General features: G+C 42.5%; 1 protein-coding gene across 1 annotated transcript in view; it reads left to right on the forward strand.

The window, feature by feature from the left end:
* Positions 1 to 19,313, forward strand: part of LOC150022480 (aldehyde oxidase 2) — a 74,045-nt gene that overhangs the window by 26,226 nt on the left and 28,506 nt on the right. Inside the window, exons 14-26 of the mRNA XM_090282376.1 lie at positions 570 to 754; positions 1,415 to 1,577; positions 2,725 to 2,817; positions 3,884 to 4,053; positions 4,652 to 4,766; positions 6,492 to 6,614; positions 8,940 to 9,036; positions 9,515 to 9,639; positions 10,367 to 10,500; positions 12,461 to 12,548; positions 14,676 to 14,762; positions 14,948 to 15,139; positions 18,370 to 18,597. Of these exons, the coding sequence (XP_090138502.1) occupies positions 570 to 754; positions 1,415 to 1,577; positions 2,725 to 2,817; positions 3,884 to 4,053; positions 4,652 to 4,766; positions 6,492 to 6,614; positions 8,940 to 9,036; positions 9,515 to 9,639; positions 10,367 to 10,500; positions 12,461 to 12,548; positions 14,676 to 14,762; positions 14,948 to 15,139; positions 18,370 to 18,597 (1,800 nt within the window). The remainder of the gene's footprint in view (positions 1 to 569; positions 755 to 1,414; positions 1,578 to 2,724; positions 2,818 to 3,883; positions 4,054 to 4,651; positions 4,767 to 6,491; positions 6,615 to 8,939; positions 9,037 to 9,514; positions 9,640 to 10,366; positions 10,501 to 12,460; positions 12,549 to 14,675; positions 14,763 to 14,947; positions 15,140 to 18,369; positions 18,598 to 19,313) is intronic.

Raw genomic sequence — 19,313 nt, forward strand, 5'->3', positions numbered from 1 at the left:
TCAGCACGTGAGTGGCCATGGTGCCAAGAGGTCAGTGGGCAGCCATCACCCTCCTGACCCTTGTTCCCAGTACAAGATTCCTTAGCCCACTATCGGAAAGTTCATTTCGACCCCCCTTATGAGCTACACAAAATGGAAAGCAATTGTTTCTGCAAACCAAGATGGGCGGCGGGTCTCTTTTGCACTGTGCGCAAATCGTATGGAAAAGCATTGGTGTTGGGAGGGCTCCTCCTCCTCCCAGGGGACAAAGGTGTCTGAAGACTATGGGGATGGCACCTGGAAATAAAAGCATATGGAAATGATCCACGCACCTGTGCAGAGGCATCCTGACCTCAGGAAAAGGGTACAGTGGTCCCTGCTCCTTGAGGGCATCAGGCGTTGCAGATGGGCCTTTGGGAGGACCTTATTCCAGTTTGAACGGGAAGGCAGCCAAGTTGCCTTCAAATAGTGCCAAGTGTCCTTTGTGTCCCTTTAGATTGGGTTTAAGTGCTTAATTAGTGTCACCAAGAAGCAGAAACATGCTCCTGGTTTTGACATATCGAATAACTAAATGGTTTCTGTCCCCACAGTGGGAATTTGTGTCAGCTTTCCGACAGGGTCAGTGCCAGCAAAATGCCTTGGCTGATGTGAATGCTGGCATGCGTGTCCTCCTCAAGGAAGGCACAGACACCATCAAGGACATGAGCGTCGCCTACGGCGGGGTTGGGGTGGCCCCTCTCAGTGCACACAGATCCTGCCAGCAGCTCCGAGGGAGGTAAGCAGTGAACCCTGCACCCAGACAGTGAATTGAAGTCAAAAAAAAAGAAAAGAAAAAAATGGAAATCTGGCTCAAGCAAATGTTGGTCGAACCCTGAGAAGATGGAAACACTGCTTGTTCTTCCCACAATATTTCTAAATGCATCAGACGCTACTTGACTTTGATTAATGAGGTGGCACTTTGGGGAGGAATACATACAACAAAAATGGCGAGGGCCGCCTTCAGCCCAGTCCTCTTCTGACGTCAGCACTCCAGCAAATGCACACCAGGCATCTTCCAAGTGGCACCTGCTAATCCCTCCACTTGGGTGCAATCTATTTCTTCCTCTGTAAAAGCTGTGTTCAAGACTGAATTTTGCCCAGTTCATAGTGGAACTGTCCCTTAGTGGTCTGTTTATTCAATGCCAGCATGTTTTGGCTCTTGAACATGCTTGGTTCGTGTTCAAGAGATAGGTTTCATCTGCACCCTGCCATGACCCTCAGCCCACTTCTTGCTTCGGTTTTCCTGAAGGGCTTGGTTAGGTGATTTCTAAGTTCCCTTCCAACTCATTAAAAAAAGGCTCCAGGGTCTCTAAATGATCACCATCCAACACCTACCACCTGTCACGTGATTCAAATAGCCATTTAACTGGTTCCTTCCTGCCTCCAACCCTACCAGGTGCTGGAATGAGCTGATGCTGGATGAGGCTTGCAGGCTGCTTCTGGACGAAGTCTCCCTCCCAGGCTCAGCTCCAGGGGGGAGGGTGGAATTCAAGAGGACTCTGGTGGTCAGCTTCTTCTTCAAGTTCTACCTAGAAGTTCTGCAGAAACTGAAGAAGCTGGTAAGGCTCTCCTCTGTGCTCCTAAGTGCTTGGGCTTGTGTCAGCTCCTTGCAGCCACAAGCTCCCAGCTTTCCCCCTACTTCTGCAAACTGCCTTGTGAGCAGCCTGCACCAATGCCTGCCACCTTTTCTGGGCCAGGCCTAGTCAGTTCCCAGCCATAACTCCTTCCGGATTCATGAGGCTCAGGACACTAGACTGTCTGCAGTCCACAAATATTGACCGCATGCCCTGAGCAGTGAAACATTATTGGTGCCCCTGCTTTGGCATGCAATTACATATAATAAAATGCACCTATTTAAATTCAGTGAGTAAACCCATCTAGCCACCACCTCAAGACATAGAGCATTTCCATTACCCCCAAATTATCCTTTTGCCCCTACAGTCAACCCTCCCACCCCTGCTCCTAGGCAACCAAATCTCAATTTCCATATGGAATATAAAATAAAATTTTATTTTTCAAAAATACTAAACCTTACTTGCATGCTAATTAAGTAAAACATCTCTCTCTCTCTCTCTCTCCCCTCCCCTGACTATAGTTACAACTCTCACCCCACCCTGTACCCTTGTACCCCCTACCCCCAACCCCACCCCAACAGGCCAGCGTTCCTAAAGTGTATGATTTTCATTTACTCAGATGAGGACCCTCACAGACCACATTCCCCAGGATAATTCTTGCTGCCATTTACTTTTTGAATTAAGACACTTGATCCATTTCAGTGACACACAGGGAGGCTTCCCAATCTTCCTGCTCTCCAGAAAAGCTTAGTAGCCGAGAAAAACAATTAGTATACAGGCCCTTTTGTGTACAGTGAACTCCAGCTCATTCTGGGATGGCTTATTTAGCCCCAAATTTTCTTGCTCCTCCAGTCTGCCAGCCAGCTCACTGCCAGGCCTCTCTCCCTCTCAGGGAGACTTGAGGATCAGATTCAAACCAGTCAGTCCAGTTCCTCATTATGTGGAAAGAGAGGGAGGGCAAGAAGCTTTCATAAAAAGCAACATCCCTGGGAGGTGATGGGGACTTTGCTATCCAGGCTACACTGACCACGTAGTTTCATGGATACCTGAGCCAAGAAATTTTCTCCTAAATCAAAGCCCAGCTTAATCACAAACTAATCAGCTCATCTGCATTGTTTTGATCCTCACTCAGGACTGCCTTCATTCTCCTGAAGTTTCAGACCTATTCCTAAGTGCTCTAGAAGAATTCCCGGTCACAGTACCCCAGGGAGTCCAAAGGTACCAGGTCAGTGAGTTTAATTTAACGGAAACTTATCCACTAAGAGATAAACCACAGCCCTGTGAACAAGCAAGCCGTTCGGAGTTGCGACTTGGTAGTTTTTGCTAGCTCATCGGCCCTTTGTTTAGGCAACGCAGGGAGATGCTGGATCTAAGATCAGGCCTGCGCTCCCACTAGGTGCACTCAAGGCTGAAGCAACCCAGAACAGTTCGACCACCTAATAGCTGAGAGCCTCTTCAAACTATCAGACTGATGTCCTTTGGGCATTTGTTTGAGAGGCAGCTGAGCCGGGTGTGGGGGACGGACAGCGCAGGAGAGGAGCAAGGTTCAGCCTCTGGCCCTGATTGCAAATGTTCCATCTCGCCAGCAAAGCCAGAGCCCTGCAAGTAACCGAGCCCACTGTCCTTGAAGGACAACTTAGGAAGTGTTTATTATGATCTACAAGAACACCACCCCTCCCTTCCCCTCTCCCTCAGAGTCAACATTTTCTCCTTTGCCTTATATTCCCAGCGATGTTTTTATGACCCTTGCAGGGTCAGCCAAGGCACCTTAGTCTGGACGCGGTGGACTCCATTGCCATTCACTACCCACTCCCCCACCAGGGGTCCTGCTCAAGTCAATGAGCAGGCTTTAGGCATCGATTTCGGTCCCTTGCCCTCAGGAATTACATCACTTTAGCCTCCATCATCATGACCACTTTACATGTGAACAGGTTGGTTCCTGGCAAAATCAGAAAGCAGGACAGGGAGACCCTCCAAATTCCATTAAAAAGGGGCACAGGGGTACCACTTAGAAAAAGAAGATGCCAAAAAAAGAAACTGGGGTGCCCCTTCACCTATTTCACAATTTTGTAAAAAAGTTGGCCCTGGTTAAGGTATTGCCACATAACTGAAATGACCATTTCCCAGTGTAGTTACATCATTAAATTGTCATACTGTTTATCTGACCCACTCCAGTGTTTGTTGCCAAGGGTGATGATGTTTTCTCAGTACTGAATCAGGAGTGTTGGTAATTGTCCAGGCCTCTTCTGCACATTAAACTTTTCCAGGGCAACTCTTGTCTTCCTCTGTAGAGTGTGGATTCTCGCCAACCCCTCCAAGATCCAGTGGGACGCCCCATCATGCACCTGTCAGGTCTTAAACATGCCACAGGTGAAGCCATGTTTTGTGATGATATCCCCAGGGTGGATAAAGAACTTTCCATGGCTTTAGTGACCAGTACCAGAGCCCATGCAAAAATCATGTAAGTAAATGAAAAGTTTCAAAAAACCTTTTAAAAGTACACCCGGAGGAATGTGCCCATTCTTCTGCGATGTCCTAAACCCGAAGGACCTAAAATGGAAAGAGTAAAGAAAAGGTCACCAGCCCCAGAAGGAGGAAGAGAGAGCCTCTGGAAATGACTACCATGGGAAAAAGAACAAAAATTATAGTCATGGGTCTCTCACTTCCTGTCTAACCCCACAGCAGCTCATCTCCCCACTGCATCCTCAGGCAGGGCTCAAAGGAATAACTCTAGATAGGGCTGATATTCAGCTGCTGATAAAATACTGAAATACTTCATTACTGAATGGTAAATGGCCATGTCCTAAGCTTCCTAAGGATGCCCCTTTGCAACAAACACACTGGCCCCTCTAACAGCTCCCCTCCCAGCAGCTCAAGTGCTACCCCCTGGCCCAGCAGGGTCCCCCTGGATGCTGCTCTATGGCAAGTCAGCTCTGATCAGGGCCTAAGCTGAACCAGTTGATATATATTTTGATTTTCAACCATGCTCTATCCCTCTTTAAGGTCTGGACCCTCCAAGCTTACTGGTTTCTACCTCTTAAATATTTCTCTTTTTTCAGATCAATTGATTTTTCCGAGGCCCTTGAACTACCCGGGGTGGTTGATGTGATAACAGCTGAAGACATTCCAGGCACAAACGGTGCTAAAGACAGCAAATTTTTGGCTGTAGATGAGGTATGGAATATGCCTTTCCAGATGACTTGTGTAGAGAATCACCAAGGGACAACCTCCAGCCAGCTTCACATGGTCTCCCAGCCCTCTCTGTCCCTGGGAAGGGGTGGGTGGGTAGAAGTGCCAGCTCTTCCAGCTTCTTTCTACCCCTAATGTCTTTATGCAGGCTGACCTACTCTTCTGGAGTCAGGAAATAACAAAATCAAAAGAAAAATTATTACAGAAAAACAACAAGTTCTCAGTTTTCCTACTGTGTACTCTTGAGTCAGTTTCTGCAGGAGTTGACCTATATTGGATAGAATAGAAAGATCTAGAAAGGAAAGTACAAAAAACACAGCCACTCCCTGTTATTTACACTGAACTCTCTCCCATTCTGGACCCACCCAATTCCTTCACCTTCCATTTATCTCACACACTTCATTTGTAATAAAGCTGCTCTTGCCATCTTTAACCTATGACCAATTCTACAATCATTCACTGAGCACTTGTTTCTGGAGCCAGACTACGTTGGTTCATGTTCCAGCTCTACTCCTCACTAGCTATGTGGCCTTGGGTGTCATCACTTGTAAAGTGGGAATAATCACAGCACCCCCTCATTGTGTTGTTGTGAGATTTAAATGAGTTAATACACTCAAAGTGCTTGCAACAGTGTTTGGCACGAGAAGGCTCTCCGTGTTAACTATTATTGCCACATCTCAATGAGCCCCGCACAGATGGTTTCTCCCCTCGCCAGGGAATGAATCACTGTTCATTTGGTTGAACTCCAGATAAAGAAGTTGGCTGTCATTTAGGAACTCTATTATCTGCTTGGGCTGACGTGACAAAATACCACAGACTGAGTGGCTTAAGAGAAATTTATTTTCTCACAGTCTGGAGGCTGAAAGTCCATGATCAAAGTATTGGCAGGTTTGCTTCTCCTGAGGCCCCCCTGCCTGGCTTGCAGATACCCATCTTCTCCCTGGGTCTTCACATGGCCTTTACCTGTGTCTGAGCTTCCCTCGTGTCTCTTCCTCTTTTAATAAGGACATCAGTCATATTGGATTAGACGCAGCGGTTCTCAACCTGTGGGTCGTGACCCCTCTAGGGGTCAAACGACCCTTTCACAGGGGTCACTTAAGACCATCGGAAAACACATATATAATTACATATTGTTTTTGTGATTAATCACTATGCTTTAGTTATGGTTGGGGGTCACCACAACATGAGGAACTACATTAAAGGGTTGCAGCATTAGGAAGGTTGAGAACCACTGGATTAGAGCTTCACCTTTATGACTTCATTCAACCTTAATCACCTCTATAGAGGTCCAATCTCCAATACAGTCACATTGAGGGGTTAGGGCTTCAACACATGAATGGGGGTGGGAGAGCCATCTTCTACAAAAAATACTTTCCTTGTCTTTAAATTCTAAAATGACACCGTGAAGGCAATGCAGCAAACCTACCTTGAGAGGATAGAGCAGACTCAGGTCACAGTCAATTTCACATCCATTCTGGAGCTTACATTTATTGAATAAAATGGCCAATGGAAACATCTGTATTATTTAAATTATTTTTTAATTTAAAAAAATATTTTAATGTGTTATCCAAGCACATGCAACTGAATGTAACTTCAGTGTGGTTATCATTACTCAACAATGACACTGAAGACAACAATCACTGATAAGGTTGAGCTAAGCCTACACCTACCCAGAATTCTCTCCCTGCTTCATGCATGTCCCTTCTGCAGGTACTGTGCGTGGGCCAGATCATCTGCGCTGTGGTTGCAGAGACAGACATACAGGCGAAGCGTGCAACTGAAAAGATAAAGATCACCTATGAAGATCTGGAGCCTGTAATCTTCACCATCGAGGTAAGCTAGGCTGGTCTCTTCCATAAGGTTATAGAATTAAAAGCACTTTTGTAAATGTCTTAATGCAAGACTAATTCAGGGATCTAATTTTTTCTTGTCACTGGCTTGCTCTGAAAAGATCAGCTTTCTCTGGAAGATATTACTTACATGAATTGCACTTAGCCTTGGCTCCAAGAAACAGGAAAAAATAATAATAATACAAATTTGTTTCTTTGTTACATTCAAAAAGTGGTTACTCCAGAATTTATATGGGATTCTATGTGGCAGGGATCTGGCCTCCTCCTGTCTAGTTGCCCTTCACATGTGGTTTCCATTCACACTTTGGCCCCACAAGGGCTGCTGAAGCTCTGGCCATTTTGTCCACATTCCAGGTAGCAGAGACAATGAGGTGATGATGAAGGGCATATGCCTCCCTTTAAGGATAGCACCAGAAGTTGCACATACCTTCCTATACATTTCTTTGTTTAGAACCTATTCATATTCCATGCCTAACAGCAAGGGGAGCTTGGAAATATAGATTTTACTCCAAGTGACCAGGTATCTATCAAAAATCAGGGATTCTATTACCTGAGGAAGATGATGAGACTGGACTTTGGAAACAATCACGTTTTTAAGGTGGAGCCCAATAGAAGTGGGATTCTTACAATGGAATTCCATAGAAATTTCCACTCTCATTTCTGGGTATGGATGGTGGAATGCAAAAAATATTTAAGTTGGAATAGAAAAATCTGATGTGGACTGGGGTTTTCAGGTTCAAATTCTTAAGTTCAGAGTAATTGAGTTGAGAAAAGCTTACTTATTTGTATAATTGTAACAGAATATAAAGGTTTTTCAAAGGCCCTGGTGTACCATTTGAACATTTTTAAATGTGCCTAAAAGGTACAACTTGTTCAACATTCAAACTATCTCTTGATCTTTCTAAACCAAAGCAACTCATCCAAATTCCCATCTTGACAATTCTGCAAAAAGTCCAAGCCATTTTTCTTGGCTCTCTCACCTTCCTAGGGTTATACTAGGATCCTAATATGGGTTTTTTAATTTTCAATTCTAAGCCCATCTTCTCAGGGGGAAATGACATACCCAGAGGACACACCCACAAAATATCCTGGGACTTGGAAAAGTTGAAGACCCAGAATTCCCTCAGAATAAGATTGTCCAGAATCAGCCAAAAAAAAAATTCTTTTGTAAACTAAAGTAGGTAACAAAATAGTCATATATACCAATACTTATTCATCCATCCATTCATTCATTCATATGACCATGCATATATGAGAGGCAGTGTAGGGTAGTGGTTAAAAGCATACGTCCTAGAAGCTGTCAGGTTTGAATCCTGATTGCACCAACTACTAACTGTATGACCTTTCCTGTGCTATGGTTTCTTTACCTGTAAAATGGGGTTGGTGATAATAATACCTACCTCATCAGGTTGTCCGAAGACTAAATGAGTTCATACATGTAGAATAATGCCTGGCACATAGTTAATGCTCACTAAATATAGCACATATTATTTATAAGATTATATTACATTATGACATATTACAGTATGGCAATAAACATACTTCCACATGTACTAGCATGACTTATTGAAACCTTGGTAGAGCAGAAAATGAAAAAGTCAACTATATTTTTCATTTTCTGCTGCTTCGACCCATCAAGTGTTCATCATTAGGCACAATGTTTTTGAAAACTAAACCTGGGCTGACTCCATCACTTATTAGCACATCACTTGGAGAAAATAATTATAATTTCTCTATGCCCAGTTTCTTCATCTGGAAAATGGAGATCATAATAGAATTTACATGAGAATGCTTGTAAATAGACTGTATACTGTACAGTGCTTGACACAAAGTGCTGGACCATCACAGTGCCCCCAGATCTCAATTCTTAACATTTCTCTAACCCTTGTTGGTTTCCTCTGAAATCTGAAGACATTCTCTCTGACATCCCGTCTCTGTGGCAAGCCTACTACTCTAGTACTTCCTTGCTTGCTCTTTTGTTGTGTCCTAGTAGATGACAATTTGGGAGAGTTGGCTGGCTTTTGATTAAGAATAAAACTGCCAGACCTGGCTGCTGTGGCTCAGTGGGTTGAGCACCAGCCTGTGAACCAAAAGGGCACATGCCTGGGTTGCAAGCCAGGTCCCCGGTTGGGGGCATGCAAGAGGCAACCTATTGATGTTTCTCTTGCATGTCAATATTTCTCTACCTCTCTTTCTCCATCCCTTCCCCTGTCTCTTAAAAAATAAAGAAATAAAATCTTTTTAAAAAACTGCCAGTGGAAGAAAAAATACAAAGAAGTGACTTTTGTGTTTTTTTCCTGTCACTCAGGATGCCATAAAACACAGCTCATTCTTATGCCCTGAAAAAAAACTTGAACAAGGAGACATTGAGGAGGCATTTGGAAGAGCTGATCAAATTGTTGAAGGTAAGAGACTCGGGATATTTTATAGGATCTTTGCAGGATTCTCTTCTGAAGCAGACATTGACAGCATGTGATTTCCTCCCAGAAAGACCGTCCTCTAAAGCCTTGGCACTTGGTCAAGTTTCTCTTAGCTCCGTTTTCCAAACTGTGTGTGTGTGTGTGTGCATATGTGTGTGTATAACTTTTGAAGGTGGGAGGTAGGGAGCCACAAAATAAATAGAAGAAAAACTCCTAAGATTTTGATGAGTCAAGGGCAGAGAGTGAGGAACAGAACCAGACACTTTGAACTTGTTTTCCAGACTGTGGTCTCTGAAACAGATTGCCCTCAGTTGCCACAGGACAAATGTCTGACCCATCAGTTCATCAGTCAGGGCAAATCCCTGCTGGCCAGTCCACATCTTGCTTGCTTTTGAGTCCTCCAACATGGCAATTTCCAACCAGCACACACCTTCAGGAATTTCCCTGTGCTTGCCCTTACCAGGAGAGGTCCACGTTGGAGGACAGGAACATTTTTACATGGAAACCCAAAGAGTGCTTGTTATTCCAAAGAAAGTGGACCACGAACTGGACATTTATGTGTCAACGCAGGATCCAGCCCGTGTGCAGGTGAGGTCCAGGACTGCCCTCAACTCTGGAACTTTCCAGTTCTGTCATGGCCTTCGATCCCCACAGCCTCAGAGTTGGCAGGCATTTTACATGGAAGACAGTAGTGGACATCAGTAGAGAGCTTAAGACCCCAGAACCCTTTTATTTTTTCCAGTCTTGTGGAGTAAATAAAAGGACAGCCATGGTCCCTTTAGATTTAAAGAGTGTATATTCATTTGCAATATGCTTAAGTGAACTCTGTGATTGGATGACAGCATAGAGCTATATCGGTACTTGATTTTCTCTAGAATGATTATTACAGTTCACCTTTGGAGTAAATACCTCACTTTATAGCACATTTTCATATCCCCAGTCACAGAGAACTCTAGGTTTTAGCGGTGAGCACTTCTTTTTTTTCAGTAGGTTGTCATGAGTGTGATGTTTTCCACTTTGTTGGAACAATAGGTCTAGGCATTTGTCTAAGATTTCAGCTTCTGACAGGAATCCAAGACTCAGACAGTTTCCCTTCTGGAAAATGCCATTTTTCTGCTGCAAAGGCTGTTCTGTGACAATGACCTATGTTTATGAACTCTATAAGGCTCCACAAGACACATTCAGACTATGTTGGTCTTTTTTTGTACTAATAGTAGACACGGATGAATTCTGCTGTGATGCTGTGTTTCAGCAAACCAAAGTCTTCATTGCCATTTCATTCTTGTAAAACTTTCCCAATATCTGACTTTTACAGAAAACAGTGTCTTCTACTTTAAACATCCCAATCAACAGGATCACCTGTCATGTAAAACAAGTGGGTGGAGGTTTTGGCGGGAAAATAGGAAGACCGTGTGTATTCGGGGCTATTGCAGCTGCAGGCGCTATTAAGTAAGTGCACTTGGGGATCCAGAAGGGTGTAAAAGGTCGGAACTGAGGGAAACTCAGTGGCCTGAGAGTCGCTTGGGCTGCTGTCATAACCACCTGTCATTGGGCAACTCAGCCTCCTGTCTCTTTTTCTTTTTAATTGTAGATATAATACCCACCCTCCTAGAGTTATTAGAAAAGTCTTTTGTAGACAGGACTTTGAATATGCTAACTTCCTACAAAAAGGAAAAGTGGTATTATTCATTGAACACCTCCAGGGCTGAGGCTGCCCTGTCTCTGAGCTTCAGAGAAGGTGACCCACTTAAGGGTGGGGCAAGTCGCCTGCCCATGTGGCATGCCTAGGGGAGAAATGCTCCCTCACTTTTCCTTCCTCCTCTCAGCTTCAGACTAGGTGGGGTGAGGAAACAAAGACTCCCACCATCTGCCTCCGTGTTCCTAGGAAGGACTGGCTTTTCAGTGTGAGCTCAGTGTACCAATGACATCTTCAAAGAGCTCCCAGGCTGACTTCAGTGAAGGCTTATTCCTTCACTGTTTGTTTATGCTATGCATGGTGCTAGCTTTTCTGTTCTTTGTTCATTTCCTTTTCTTTTTCTTGCCTTTTTTTTTTTTTTTTTGGTACTTCGTCAGAACCCCAATCAGCCTGTAAACGTCAAACGTCCTGCTTCCTTTAACAATTTCTGTGTAGTTCAAAGCTAGGTCCCAAGATACTCAGATAGGTGTCTCCTTCCACAATGAGAGGTAGAAAAAGGCAGGATCTGAATCTCATCTCCCATTCTTTTCATAACGAACCTATCTCTATTCACACACACCAGGGACCCAGAAAGGGATAATCAGTTCATTGTATTCCCACCAGGCTTGGTGCCTTTAAGACTTCTCAGGCATGACTGCACATCAGAATCATCTCGGGAGTGTTTAAATCCAGCTCCCAGGATGCCCCATCCTGACCCAGCCATCATTATATTTTAAAACTTTCCAGCAGTTCTACTGTTCAGCCAAGTGCAGGAAATAGCATATTAGGCCACAACCCAGCCTTAGCACACAATTGCCTTGTGTTAAGTGGTCCCAGAGCAGTATTCCCAAATAGAAATTCCTGCCTCCCCATCCCAGACCCACATTATCAAAACCACCAGGGAATGAATCCAGAAACTAAACATTTAACTGATGTTCCAAGTGCTCCTCACAATTAAAGAAGACCAGGAAACTTTACACTAGAATCATGGTTTTCAACGTGTACCTGAAGACATCTGCATCAAAATCGCTGAGGAAAATGCAGAGTCTAGGACCCCTCCCCAGCCTATTGAATCAGAGTCCTCATGCTAAGGCTCAGGAATCTGCATGTTCACCAGCATCCCAGGGGATTCTTCTGCACTTCAAAGTCTGGACATCTCTGCCCCTGACATATAGAAAGGTTGAAGCTCCTAGCTACCCAGGGGCCCAACTTGGCCAACACTCTAGAAGCCACAGGTGAAAACAAAGATCCAAATCCAGACATCCTAGGAGTAGTGTTGGCCTTTTTTGCAGCTGTGTTGTTAAGTTTGCATTTATCTGTTCATACTCTTTCTCTTCTGGCATTAGTGGTCAGGATATGCAAAAATGGCTGGATGTCGATGATTGTCAAGTTTAAAGCTATAACAATATGAGTTAACTGACATGTGACATTAATAACTTTAGCTAGATCTGAATTATAGACTACAGAGACAATAGTAATTTAGTCATGGACTAATTCAGATCAATGCCTAACACAGTGTATGCACTCAATGAACATATATGGAAAGGATGGATGGTTAAATGAATGGATGGATAAAATGGGGGGAGGGCAGATGGGGGATGGATGGGTTGAAAGGGAGATAGAAGGATAGGTGAGTAGATAGATAAATGAGGGGGTGGATAAATAAATGGATGTATATTAGGTGATGTATGGATGAGTGGGTGGAATGGAGGATCTAAGATTTGTTTTCTTTAGAACTGGTCACCCTATTCGTCTTGTTCTTGATCGTGAAGATGACATGTTAATAACTGGGGGGAGACACCCATTATTTGGAAAATATAAAGTGAGTATTAAAGATAAAATTATTAAAATATTGTATTTAAATGGTTTTATTCTTTTCTATTATTTTGATTTTGCTAAATTCTAAAAACAATAATCTTAGCATCTAAAATATTAAATGAGAATGTTGTATATTTGAATACTCATAACATTTTTATGAGGAACTTTTAATAAATCTAGTGTAGGATTATGAAGTTGAATAATAAAAATACATGATAAAAAAAGCTATTGAAGGAATAGGATTTACGCTAATATTTCCTCAATGACCAAAAAACCCGTGAAAACTACAAACTTGTTATACCAAAACTTCACTTTATAAGTGTTTCCACTCAGTAGTTAGGAACATGTCACAAAATCTTTTTTGCAAGTAAGAAAAAAGAAGCCAGTAACAAGTGAAATAATTTTAAATTGTTTCAAAGCACATTTATTGCATTTTTATGCAACTGTAGCATAAACACTATTAAAAATACTGTTGACATCTGGTTGACAACAATACTACTTTTCAAATTTGTGACTGACTTCTTAGGATAGCTCTAATGTAATGTTTCCCTGTCAAAAATGCTTTATTTGGGAATTGCTTATAGCATACATGTAACTAAAGTTGTCATTGCCTTAGATTACTGAACTGCTATATTCCCTGTATTACTGAAGCCATGGCTTTTCATGCCACAGCACTATTTTATTTCTTCCATTGGCATTAGTAATTTTCATAATTAGAAAGGAATAAACCATAGCTGACAATTAAACTTTGTATTCACCTTCAAGTGCACAGAAATTAATACAGATATTACTATTTTCTAAGGCACATTCTGGGGTTGTGGCAGGTGGTATTATAGTGGTTGCTGAGTTCTTTGGTTTTGGCCTAGATTATAAATCAGGATTTATTCATATTACAGTTATGAGGCTTACTAAGAAGATCCTAGGCTATAAATATTTTGGTAATTATAGTAGTGTAAAATTTAATTAAAAAGAGGGAAATAATCAGACTTTCTTTAAAATGCAAATTTTATTTTATTTTCAAAAATATATCATTTTACTTCCAATATAATAATCTGTATGTGTATATATCTGTATGTATATATCCTCATTCAAACTTAGCTAACAATGTTTTGCTTGTTTATTTGGAACTATTTATAAATTAGTATAATAAATATTGATGTGTGACAAGTTCTTCCAAAATTCTTTAAAAGTTCCTATTAAACAACTTAAGAATTCTCTCTGCTGTGTTTTCCTAACAATGCTTTCTTCATGAAAACTTAAAAGTAAACTTCAGCCTAGCCTTTGTCAAAATTACCATGAATTCTGAATTTGTGGATTTTCCCACATGTCCTAACTGCTCTGGTTTATTATCCAACATTCCTCTTGGAGTAGATGATAATAACCATATAGATGTGTGGTTTCATCAGTTGTATTTATCCCTGTTTTCAGAAAGACAAAGGGGCCAGAGCCAATCCTTTTTTGGTAGAACTACAACAGGGAGTGGGAATTTTTCTTTTCAATCTGGGCTCTACAGACAAACCGGTCTAGGTGGTGGGAGGGGAGTGGCAACTTCTGAAAAATGCAAGGTGCCTTCTGTGAGTCCCAGAAAGAACAGCAGCACTAGCTCACATGGGTTATGGCCATAACCAACTACAAAGCACCTCACAGCTCAGTACAATGGGAGCTGTCACTCCAGGGTCCATTTCTGACCTTGGCTTCCAAAGTTTTCCTGAAACAAGATGCACTGTGCTTCATTCCAACACAGACTGGAAGTCCAAAGACTCTTTCACAGGGGAGGAAGCCATGGTCTAAATTAGAAGGAATACCAGTAAAACAGTGAAGGAGAGTCTTCCAAGGATAAGGAAGAAGAGGGTAGCAATTATATGTCTGGAGATAAGCAAGGGCTTTAGAATTTTCCACTGACTGTATAACCAGAAAATTACACGTTGAAAGGCAAGGGCTCACAGAATCGAGGTCAGAGGAGGTCTTTGTCAGCCCAAGTTCTAAAAAACAAGGGAACAGTCAGGTGTGGGACACCACCAAGCAAGCAGGAGCAGAGTCTGTCTTCAGTCCTGCCCAATAGTGGAATGGGGATGTGGTTCTAGCTTGGCATGTAAATTTTAAACATAAAATGTCCATCATTTGATGACAGGTGGGGTTCATGAACAACGGGCGAATCAAAGCTCTAGACATTGAGTGCTTCATTAACGGAGGGTGCATACTGGAAGACTCAGAGGAGGTACGTGCATCAGAAACCAGTGTCCTTGATCATGAATAGAACACAGAATTTCTAGATGAGTCTTTACTGAGCATGTTTCCTCAAGTACTTACTGAGTCTCACAGTAGCTCAACTCTGTGTACTTGACTTATAAGGAAAAGAAAAAATTGTTGTCCAATATATGTGAATATCTTCTATTCCTTTAGGTAATAGAATTTCTCTTGCTAAAGCTGGAAAATGCATATAAAATCCAGAACCTCAGGTTCCGGGGCCGTGCATGTATGACCAATATGCCGTCCAATACATCCTTTCGCGGCTTCGGCTTCCCACAAGGAATCCTACTAATAGAATCTTGCATCACAGCTGTGGCAGCCAAATGTGGTCTTCTGGCAGAAAAGGTAAGGTTGTAATTAAGGTCACAACCAAGATTTCTGAAGAATCAGACGAGGTGTGAAACCAGCTACCTGGGCAAATACCCTAGAACAGCTATTTTCAACCGGTGTGCCGCAGGAGTTTTTAAAACATGTAATACCTGACTATATAGTCAGGGGCACTGGCCTCTTTTCCCTTAGACTGTCAAATAAAAAATAACATCCTGCACCCTGAGTACATTCCAAAGTGAAAATCATTTGCAAATGACCTAAAGATCTAATGCCTCCTGATTCAGAATTCACGCAAAGCCACATAAGATAGGATAGAATGAGCCGCGGCAGGGTGTGTCTGCCTTGTTAGAGGCGGGCCCAGGGCTCAGGGGAATCGTAGCTGGAGAGAAACTGTGCAGAATTTCTTGCTTTTTCTTTTCCGGTGATCAAACAACTAAAGCCACTGACAGCTAATTTCTTTGGATGGAGGATAGAACAGCCCCAACCCCAGGGTTATGCAGCAGTTGCTTAGTATTAGTAAGGACCAGAACAGGAACTGTGGGGGGCCAGCTAAGACATCTGCTGGGTTATTGCTAGGGGTGGGGAAGAGTCCCACTGGTTCGGCCCTGCTCTATAAGAAAGCCTGATGGAGGGAAAAAAAACCTGGGCAGGGCCGGAGGCCTTTGTACTCATTTAAACAGTAAATGAAAAAGACTGGAAAAAAAAAAAATGACAACAGCTAACACAACCATAGCTGCCCAGTATGAATGATTCAAAATTATACCTATTTTTTGACAGATCAGCAAAATATCTACTATATTTTTGATGTGCTGCGGAATTCTAGTAATTATTTTATGTGTTACCATATGACAAAAAAGGTTGAAAATCGCTGCCCTAGAAGAACCACTCAATTTAGCCCTGGATCAGAATTCAGGATATATTCAGTACTGCCTAAAAGAATTCACCTCACTCTCCTTACCTTCCACCTTTCTTATGCAAAGATTTCTTTTTCCTTCTTTTTAAAATGTGTACCAGGATAATTACTCTTTTTAAGATTCAAACCCCATTGAAGTAATTAAAGTAAAAAGTGAGCATCTCCTTTATGTCCCCTTATCCCTCTTGGTTAAGAGTAACCATTGTTAACAGTTCCATATTTGTTGTTCTAATCTTTCTCTATGGGTATCCACCCATCTGTATTCATACGCACATAAAAATTGCCATATGTTTATATGTGCACATATACAGTTGTTTCCCAAAATGGGACCATGATAAACACATTATTCTGCACTTTGTTTTTTCTACTCAACAGTAGGCCATGGCCATCTTCCTGTGGCAATGGAATGATCTACTTCCTTCTTTTTTATGACTGAATTGTGCTATGTAATACGAATGGACCATAATTTATTTAGCCATTCCATTATTGGTACACATTCAGGTTGTTACCCATCTTTGGCTATTAAAATGACATTGCAGTAAACAACCTGGCACAGATATACAAGGCTATATCTTTGCCCTCTTGTGATAGGGTAAATTTACAGAAGTGAACACTTGAAAACTTTTGAGAGATACTGCCAAAAGAATGCCCTCCAAAAATATGATTTTGTACAATATCCTAGAAGATTCGTAGTATACACAATATGCCAGGTGAGAGAGGTGCAGCCACTGGCAATTGAGGTCATTGTTGATAACATTTTCTGCTCCTCATATCTTCCGATCAGACCCCAGCCTACTTTTTACATTTCAATCCCATTTCCTTAATATAGACCCTTGCTCTAGCAAGGGCTATGTATTGTCCTTTGAACCTCTTGTCCCTAAATTTAACATGGAGGACCCCCACATTTGTGATTTGTGATTGTCAGGATACTTCCTACACACAAGGAAACACCTAAACATAGAAAAAGTTATCCTAAGAGAAGTCACATCAACTGTTCTGTTGGTACAAAGGAGGAAGACATCTCATTGGTTTGGCAGGAGGGAAGTCAGAAGAACTTTCTGGAGAAGATGGCACTTGAGATAGGCCTTAAGGAATGATAGGCACAGATATTGAAAAGGTAATCAAGGCAAGTGGATCAGCTTGAACAAGAAGAGGCACCTTCTTTGTGCCTCAGTTTCCTCATCTATTAAATGAGGACAATATGACTAGTTCACAGAGTTCCTGCAAGAATCAAATGAGTTAGCATTTGTTAAAATATTTGTTTTTATAAACCAGATAATGTCATTGCAGTGTTGCTGCTGATAATAGTAATCATTTTATTTGTTATTAGAGTGAGATGGGGATAATGAAAAACTCCTAGGTGCACCTCAGCGGGCTCTACTTCTTTGTCCAGTGCTGCAGGACATAAGACTCACCCATATTCACATACATTTTCAAAAAGATTTGACCTGTTGGTATAAGAAATGTCCAAACCTGTAGAGAAAGTTTATAAGTTTATTTGAGCCAAACTGATGACATATGCCGAGAAGCAAGATATCAAATACTCTGGAGAATAACACTTTGGCAGTCCCTTTTATGCATTTGAGATTAATGAGGGAATGTAAGGAAGATTACAAGGAGGTAGGAGAAAGCAAGGCAGGGATTGGATAACAGGATAGTTAACAAGATATTGTGCTCTTTTGAGAGTGGTTGCAGCTTATTTCAAAGGTATGTGAACCTAGATGCACAGAAACAATGGGCAGAGCTTGCTCAAAACAAAGGTAAACTTTTTACTAAAAAGTTCTATGCCTGGGTTGTGACTACCCACCCTAACCTGCCCAGTTAGGAATTTAGGATCGGGTCACCCTGTGAGGTTACTTCCCATAGAATTCCTTTTCTCATCCACAGACCACACATTTCAAAGGCAATTAGAAGGCTTAGCGAAGGTCTGCCATTTGTCAGTAGCTGCAGTGCTATTCCTCTCCAGCAGAACAAATCTTCAGTTATGATAATAAATCCTTGCTTTTATATACTATCTACCATCTCTGAATCTTGTAGGGAAAAAAGAACATCTGCCTCCCTAGGCTCCTTCATTGCCCTGACCTTCACAGGCCAGTCACTACCATTACCCTCCACTTTCCGGAGGGAGAGACCCTGATTAATGCTTTGAGGAAGAAATGAGAAATAACCTCCATGTTTTTGCAAAAGTACATGCTGTTCAGAGAAAAAGAAGAAAGAGCCTGTCTTCTCCCCACCAAAGCTCATGCTTTAAAGAGGAGGCTTTTCAAGTCTCTGTTCTGCAGTCAGTTTCTGTCTTACCATAACTATTGACTCAATTTTCCACCCATTTCAGGTTAGGGAGGAAAACATGTACAAAACTGTTGATAAAACCATCTACAAACAAGAAGTCAACCCTGAGCCCCTGATAAGATGCTGGAACGAATGTCTGGACAAGTCTTCCTTTCACAGCAGAAGAAGGCAGGTGGAAGAGTTTAACAAGAAGAATTACTGGAAGAAGAAAGGCATTGCTGTTATTCCCATGAAGTTTTCTGTGGGCTTTGTTGCCACAAGCTACCATCAGGTAAGGTCCTGTGTGTGGGAACCAACCCTCATGTCAGACACACGCCTGGCTCAATCAGCTTGTGTTGACTTTGGGAGAGCATAGCATTTCCCAGGCCACTGAGCCCCTCCCCTCAGCCCCAATGAGAAAACTGAAGAACTTTGAGCAGCACCCGTCTGCCATCTGCAAGCACTTTCAACACAGTGCAGGAGAAAAATGCCCCAAGGGCAGAAAGTGGCATCAGCAAGCAGTGTAACTGCCAGGATGAGCATTAACCCCTCCACTGAACCCCTTATTCAGAAAGGGCACAAGAGCCCATAAGGCCTGTGGTGCTGTGCTTTCTGCGCTCAAGGGTCTCCAGGCTTGGGCTGGAATGGGGCCCCAGACCTCCCAACACTCCTCTGTGCACTCTGAGTCTTTAGGCAGAGAAGTCATTTCATGTTGCCCTCACCAGCTATTTGTTTCAAGTCACCTCTCCCTGGAATGTGTGGATTCTGATGGGGAAATGGGGGTGGGGGCCCGCAAACTCCTCCCAGGTAGATTTGTGAAAGGAAGCGGCAAGTCATTCAGAGGCCCTCTCCAGGAGGGAGGAGTGATGGCAGCTAGATGGGTCCATTAAATAGCACAGGACTCATACGGAGTCCTCCCAGCAATCCCAGTGTGTCAGAGAGAGGAAAGCTGTTTAGAAAACTGGGAAAGATGGTTGCATCCCCTGATTGTCCACCAAAAGCAGAAAA

Source organism: Furipterus horrens, unplaced genomic scaffold (genome assembly GCF_987537825.1).
Source record: "Furipterus horrens unplaced genomic scaffold, mFurHor1.1.pri manual_scaffold_1, whole genome shotgun sequence".
Classification (NCBI taxonomy): Eukaryota; Metazoa; Chordata; class Mammalia; order Chiroptera; family Furipteridae; genus Furipterus; species Furipterus horrens.